Source organism: Dufourea novaeangliae, unplaced genomic scaffold (genome assembly GCF_001272555.1).
Source record: "Dufourea novaeangliae isolate 0120121106 unplaced genomic scaffold, ASM127255v1 scaffold21, whole genome shotgun sequence".
Classification (NCBI taxonomy): domain Eukaryota; kingdom Metazoa; phylum Arthropoda; class Insecta; order Hymenoptera; family Halictidae; genus Dufourea; species Dufourea novaeangliae.
Window position 1 is genome coordinate 37,410 of NW_015373910.1, and position 7,927 is coordinate 45,336.

General features: G+C 37.5%; 1 protein-coding gene across 1 annotated transcript in view; it reads right to left on the minus strand.

The window, feature by feature from the left end:
- LOC107194127 (voltage-dependent calcium channel gamma-7 subunit) overlaps nt 1-7,210 on the minus strand; it is a 29,759-nt gene extending 22,549 nt beyond the window's left edge. Inside the window, exon 1 of the mRNA XM_015583693.1 lies at nt 6,871-7,210. Coding sequence (XP_015439179.1) covers nt 6,871-7,210 — 340 coding nt within the window. The remainder of the gene's footprint in view (nt 1-6,870) is intronic.
- Nucleotides 7,211-7,927: the final 717 nt, after the last annotated feature.

Here is a 7,927-nt window from a genome sequence, read left to right on the forward strand (position 1 = left end):
GGACACGCATCTTTAATATGTTTATGCAAATTAGCGTGTTTAGTATAAAATCATTGTGGCTCAATGTAAACGTTGTTTTCCATTGTATTCTTACATATTGAAAAATATGTCTTATTACCATTCAATGTACCTACGATTTCCAACATAATGTATATTTGTATGTAGTTCATTCTCATTTTATTGTGAGATGACAAAGTGAAATGGTAAACTGCTTTTGCAAATATTGTGAGATAAAGGCTATTGAGTTGTCTGTGCAAAGGGAGAAAGCTTTTGTGGCGGGGAAAAAAAATAGGTCTTGAAAAGCTTGTAATTATTCACCGCAGGTACTTCTGAATAGTCTTAACAGAAAGCATTTTTTTTCTACGATGAATAATATTAATAAAACATTCTGAATAGAAATTCCTCTGAATAAGTCTTCAAGATTATTCGACAAATTAATTTTTCAGAAAACACCGAAAACAGTGGAATTGTCTTCACCCATACAAGTTTATTCTCTACACAGTCTTCACCGATACAATCATCGCATTGAAGTCGTTGTATTACGGGGTATCTAACGTTTCGAATAAACATCTTGTAATAGCAGAACATTCATTATGCTGTCAAAGGACTGGAAATTGTAGGACACAAATACGTTCTCCGTATCACGACTCGGTTTAGACATTAATATTCAAAGCTTGAGGCACGTCGAGGTACGTGTCCAGCAATGCAGCAAAGGCTGTTTGCAACCCTCTAGACTCTCGTGGTCGTGTAAGTTAGCAGAAAATAAAAGGATTCGCGATTTTCATGCATGAAAAATGACAGCAATTCTACGACCGCAGAATTAAAACCGTATGAAAAATTGCGGGAAAGTATGATGTTGCTTTATTGTTAGCGAGTTGGAAGTTTTAACCTTTGACCGAATGAACAATTCGTGGAACTCTCTTCGCCTCTGTACGAAGTCGCGTCGGCTTTCTTCGCGCGTTTTTGACAACACGAAATATCGTTCAGTAATAGTTCCCTTTAATATGCAAATATTATTTCTGCAAGGGATCTCTTTTCCAAAGGGATCGTAACAAAATCCAGTTAATATCCAACTCCCTCCGCATATTACATTCGGTCCTTAATTGCAGTAAAAAATTGCGTTTTACATTTTCTTCGATAGTTTTATGAAATCACCAGCTGGTGAGATTGCGCCGCGGAAAATAACGACGTAATTTAAATGCATTAAGATTCAACGGAAAGCAATTTCGTTACTTTCCTCGATTTCGTGTTTAATCTTCTGGAAGACTTAATGGCTATTTATTCTATTTTCTGTTGATCGCTACGATTTATCAAGGAAATTCACAGAGATTTTAAATCCTGTTTACGATTTTATACAATTTTATAGAATTTTGTTTATCCAACGATAACAAATATTTCTTTCTAATCGTAACAAACAGTAGGAAATATTTAACATATCAATGAAAACGCGTTTTGTCTATCGAGAAATGAAGAAACAGGGTACCAAATACAAATTAACCAAGTCAATCGAAGTTTGTTAGGTAAAGGCTACTTATAGGCGTGTTAAATAAGTAGTTAAAGTTGTAGTTTTCGCGAGTACGACGAAACTGAAAAGATTTCGCCAGCGGAAAATGCCAGTAGAAACAGACTGTTCTGTTCAGACATAGGAGTTATACGCGCTAAACTCCGGCTGTAACGTTACTCCGGGGATCTCGTAAGTCCTGTCGGTTAAGTATTTGAGAAAAGTTCACAGACGGCTATGCAAAGCAGTTGGAACTGTGAAATGGAAGGCGATATCTTGAATTGTCGAAATGAAAAATCGACTTTTCAAGAGAGCCTGCCCTTGGAAGATTTTATTCACGGGGCGTCTTCGTTCCCTGAAGAATCAGGGTAAGATTAGCCAATCTAAAAGTGTTTTCAGGGAAATTTAATCAGTGTTGGAGTAGATCTAGTATTTGTACTTAACATTCATCCAATTTATTCTTTTTCGTTTCTTAAGTCATGTTACGTTCATTATGTGTATTTTCATAAGTCACTTGAAATGTGTCTGGCTTTATTATACTTCCTGTAGTTTTCTGAAATTTTTTTGACACAATAATAAGAATAAATATAAGTACATATTTGTTATGTAAGATGTGCTTAATGTTATGGAACTGTCCCATAAGTCCTTGCCGGGTTCATTGTTTTCCGAACGTTCTCGTATTTAAATTGGAACGGGCCTGAAAAGTTTACAGAATGTGCGTGTATGTGCGACGAGAATCTACCACGTAATGGGTATGAAAACACTATCGCCACAGAACGAAAATGGAGCAACGTCCATTGCGAGCTACAGTGTCTATCTGATAGTTGTTCCTCTGGTGGTACACGCTCATTGTCCTGGAGTCATCCCCACCACTGGGTGGGGGTTCCCTCGAACTGGTCAAGCGCATATACAGGGTGAGTCTCGTAATGTGACGACCTCCAATAACTCGTAAGTTATTTGTTGTACAAAAAAAATGTTGAAACAAATACTGCATGGTTTACAGGGGAGTATAACGGTGCTCTAATTTGTGTTTTTTTACTTTCATTTTTTATCGAGATATGAGAGTCACCGTTCAGTTTTTTAAATAGAATGCCCAATATTTTGTCCCCAATTCGGATAAAGCACCAAATTCTTTATATTATGTTTATGTTATTGTTATTAAGTTATTACGTATGTTTGTATTATTATTAAGTACTTATTTTAGGTTCATTATTGAATATTTTATTATTATTACATAACGAAACATTGTTTCTGATATGTATCTTCAGTTTTTCTCAAAAAGTGTACTAAGAAACGCAGGATCAGGCACACAAGGAATAAGAATTCAGTAACATTTTATAGGTAGGTCGATGAAATTCTTTCTGTAAGTATTTGCTTTCCGTATGATTAAATAAAGTTATTCAGGTTCATTTCAGGAAATTCATTCAGTGAGCAAATAAACAGGATGGGATCGTTCCGTCAATATTTACTGAACCGTAATGCTAAATTATCATGTGTCTATGACATAATAACTATTTTCGACGATGCGTGCCAACGTAAATGAAACACGTTGTTTCTATGCAGATTAGAATTTAACAATCTGTCGGGATAAGCTCGATGACCGTGCAGATACCGTTCATTGAATTATCAAAGCTATAATCGATTAGTTTGGCAACATGTTGCTTGGGGTTCCAAACAGTGATTAAAAAAGGACGAAATCTCCGGAAAATTAATATCTATGTGAATAGAAATGAAAGTGTCGGCAAAAGTGTATAAATTGCCTCCATGAAAATTATATAAACGGAGTGGTATGTTGTGTGCCAATTTTCTGTAATTTTTTATTGTTCGAACAATTAGCATTCCTTTTCACGGTTCCACTTTTCCAGTAGAGCGTTCTTTAAAAGAGCCTTTAAGTACTCTAGAATCGTGTATTACAGACACTTGTGGGTTCTTGTTTCATCAGAAGTAAATTCATTTTTATTGTTCAAAGAAACTTGAACTTCTGTTAAGATGAAATGTCTTCCGTTAATTAAGCATATGTAATTTTCTAAATATATGATGGCAGACTGGAATATTATTGTGATGCTTTCCTTTCATGGTTATTTTAAGCCGTGGAAATAAAAAAAATTATCCAGTAACCAAAAGTAAATCAGTAACAATAGATTTGAGGAAATTTAGGTTTTCACTAGCGGTTTTAAGGACATTTTTATAACGATCCACTCGATTTAATTTTTGGTCACCAGTTAATGTGAAAGCTTAACCTTACGAAGTTTTAAATTCTGTACCAAAATGCAATAATTCGTGTCTTTTAATAACCTCAACTGATTTTCCAACAATCATACCGCAGATTTTGTCTGAATTTTTATTGCTTCACGCACTTTCTCGATGTTATTTCGATGATTTTTGTTCCCAGCCACCCTAGCTGATCGTCGTCGATTAATGTCGACTCGCCTTAAACTGTTTAAACCAGCCGTCAATTAGTGTACGAGCTAAACAATTATCGCCACCCACGTTTTGTATCAATTGAAGGGTTTCGATAAATATGTTATCAAGTTCAAAACAGAATTTAATATTTACCCTTTGTTTCAAGCCCCTTTATCAACCCGTGTACAAAAAAGTACACGCTTGGGACGCGCAAAAAGTCGCTTTGGATGCTAAAAGTCGCTCCCTAATGATCCAAATGTCATAAAAACTGATCAAGGATAGATTCCTCGATAATACAATTTTCGAGTAGATCCCGCTACTATTTTTCTATGTTTTTAAAACGTTCGTTTATATTTGGGAGAGACCATATAAATAAACGAAGACTGATAAATGAATAGAAGAAAAATCTCTGACGACGAAAGTTACAGAAAATCCGAATTCATACAATCTTTCGCGACTGGATTTTGATCAAGAGTGTAAACCCAGGCGAGACATTTCCGGCTGCCAAAGTGGTGGGTCGTTTTGGTCAATGAGCACTGACGAGTGCGCTCCGCGGTCGTGGCTTTTACTCTTTGACACGGTCCCCCAGCTGGGCAAAATGCTTGAACGACGCGAAATTAGATTACTTTAGATGCGATTTCGTTGGTCGGAGTGCTTAGGTGCACTTCCGTCGAAGATCCCGAACAATCTTCTGGTAACGCTCGCGAATCGTTTCCCCGTGGGTTTTTCAATTTCCGTTATTGTTCTCGTCGACGTATCTATTTCGATATCACTTTACGAACGCGATATAAGCGGATCGGTTACTACAAGATCGCGAGGTCTGGAAAAGTGCCTGGTAATGCCGTCTCGTGGCATTAAAGTAAAGTTAAAAAGGCTTTGAGAGGAGATTGAAGCAGTCTGGAAAAGGAAACAGGCTTGTTAACCTATTACACGGCAGAAAATTGACAATGGAACATCTTTCACGATAGTTTATTCAATTTTATTGGATTCGTTTTGTCCATGTTTTTAGGAATGAATAGGATTTGAAACAGGTTCCCTTCCAAACCTGAGGATTATTTCGATGAACTATTTGTAAAATTATTAATGAAATTGTAGACGATTTTTTTTATTGATAGTAATGTACGTGTAACTGTGGCTTGATTTATTATCAATTTTGTAACTTATTTCATTTAAAACACATTTATATCCAAAGGATCGGTGGATAAATGGGAAAATACTTCTCGAAGAAAGATATTTGCAAATTTATCGAGCCTCCAAACAATTATCACAGGAGAAAAAGTACAGACGTTGTAGGAATTCGCTTTCCGCGATAGGCAAATCGAGAGCAACTTGTTTTAAATTTGCATCCCAATGATTTGTATTCAGCTCGAGTTTCGGACGACGATAAAATGGTTTCACTGGTCCCACTTTAAGATAATCTTTACAACTTCCGTTACTGTTGTTTTTCCGTAACTTTATAAGCCGATTACGCCGTAAGCTGCTTCCCATAATTATAAGGAATGTTTTATAATGTTTTGAGACGCAATGACGAAAGGTTAAAACATTTAATTACCCAAGTGTTATTAATTCTCTTAATACGGACATGCTGTCCGTCTGTTCTCAGTTTCATATCAACAAATAACTTTTCTATTGTAACGAAACTAATTTGTTCAAAAAAGTCAGATTCTAAAAACGACGAGCTTCGGTTCGTCTGTTCAAAAAATTAACGCGGTATATTGTAACGTTATTGATTCTGTTTCAATAAATTTTATATAATCAAACTTTGTTTTCTTGTATATCTACGCTAGGAATTACTCTGTTAAAATTTCACCAGGAAATACCCGACCTATTCAAGACCTAAAATACGAATTTAAGGGGTCAGACCAGTGTAACACTTTGAGAGGAAGCCGAATTATTTGTGCAAAATTCAATTAACTGAATCCTTTGAAACTTTATGAATTTATTAAGGCATTATTAAACTAATAATTAGCATTTTTTGTTACTAATTTAAACGTAAAATTTTCAGCGTGGCGTAGCTTAAATCCAAGTCTGCAAAAAAATGGCCGCAATTGGTGTGCATAATGACGGCCCTTCTAGTCATCTCAAATAATAAAAGAATAAACACATATTTTGACAAATGTATACTTGTGGTTGGAGGATGAACCTAGCATCAAAATTCTAGATTGAAAATTCAAGAGTAGTAGTAACTTTTTAAACTCAGGTATCAAAATCTCGAATTTTTTTGTACCTACTTCACACTAACAACAAATATATAATGTGTTCTTTTTTCATTTTTTAGGTTCATCGTCTAATAACTTGTGTCGGCTATAGGGAAATAAAGTGTCAAGTCGCTAGATACCTTTTTCAGTTACCCTGCACGCCAGTTTGAAAATTATGGTTTCGAAAATAAGTTAAAAATAAGTCGAAATGGTTACTACTATTAAGTAAGTACACTACACTACCACAAACATTTTTAGCAATTTCAGAGAAACGTTTCAGGGGCATGTTGTTAAGACTATAAGCCAGAGATATCCAACTGCTGCTCACGAGGAAATCATTCCCTACGGAGGTATCGCCACTATACAGTAAGTCATCGATGAGTAATCGAAGGCTCTTCGGTACCGCGTGTTCAGATGTCATCCCCACCACTGAGGCGGGTGGGTCTCTGTGGAACCAATCAAGCGCCCAGTGGTGAGGATAACGCCTGAATACTCAGAGCCTTCGAACTCTCATCGATGATTTACTGTAGTTCTCAGTTTGCGCTGCTTGAGTCGTGGCGGGAAGACTATTGGCTTGGACACTCGAGCGTGTTAGCCTCAGCCCAATAGTGGAGGTATTTCCGCAGAGAAAGATATGCTCGTGAGCAGTTGAACACCTTTGCTATAAGGTACTGAAACACACGAAAAAAATGTTCAATCTTTTCTTCACCGTTACACTGATCAAACTCCTTAAAGGGTAGGTACTCAAGCCGAGTGAAAGCTACTTACTTATGGCAACGCAGACCCTCCACAGACCACTGTAGGTAACTTTACTGTCAGGCTCCACGGAAGTGTTCGTCGAAGTTTTTGGAAGTCTCTCCTCCGTCAGAAGCCACTCGCCCGTTGTGATTGCCACCGCGACGACAACCAACGATAGCATCGCCGAAAGACCGGAAGCGATACCAAGTCCACCGCCGCCTGTGTTATTGGCGTCACCGCTAACGACAACACTGCCCCCGGTCGCACCAGTAACAACACCCCCAGCACCAGCACTTGAGGAACCGGCACCGCCAAGGCCGTCGCAGCACCAGCAACAACAAGACATCACCACGTGCCTCCCTCTTGTCATGGGGACATCCCAGCAAAAAAGTAAGAACGAGTTTATCTTTACTCTTTTACGGCTTCCCTCAAGCGTCCCAGTCCTTTATCTTTTGTCGACGAGACGTGACGGTGTCTGAATGTTGTTTCTTGGTATCAACAGTCCAACGATGGAAACAGAAGATTCATAACACATTTATTTTTGGCTAACTGTTCCTCAAGATATTTTGTTAAGTATTCTGTTCTAATTATACACAGAAACTGTCTTCAACAACACGTTATAACTGATCGTGTAAGAAAATTTATTTATAATTAAATGGATATGAAACTTTAAATCATCGTGTAAGAAAATTTATTTATAATTAAATGGATATGAAACTTTAAATCACAGCTGCTTTGATAACGGAACGCTAGGGAGCTAACACGGAATGCTCCACTCAAGAACGTTTTGCTGGGAAGTTTCTCCGACTGTCATCAACAGCCTTAGACCTGGAAGATTAATAAATCGTTCAACTGGATCGATCGAAAAGACAAATTGTTGTTTTCTTCTTCCCACCAAGGTTCACCGTTTTTACATCGTTATTTCGGAAGTTATGGGCAAAAGTTCGAAAGGAAGTCGATATTGGAGACTGGTTGCTGCCCGGATTCGTCCGTTAGCGCTTTTCATCGATAATGCAGCGGCAGTAGGCGGTAACAACTTATTTCCAGGGAACTCTTCCTCACGGGAACGTACGGCCTGGAATTTCAG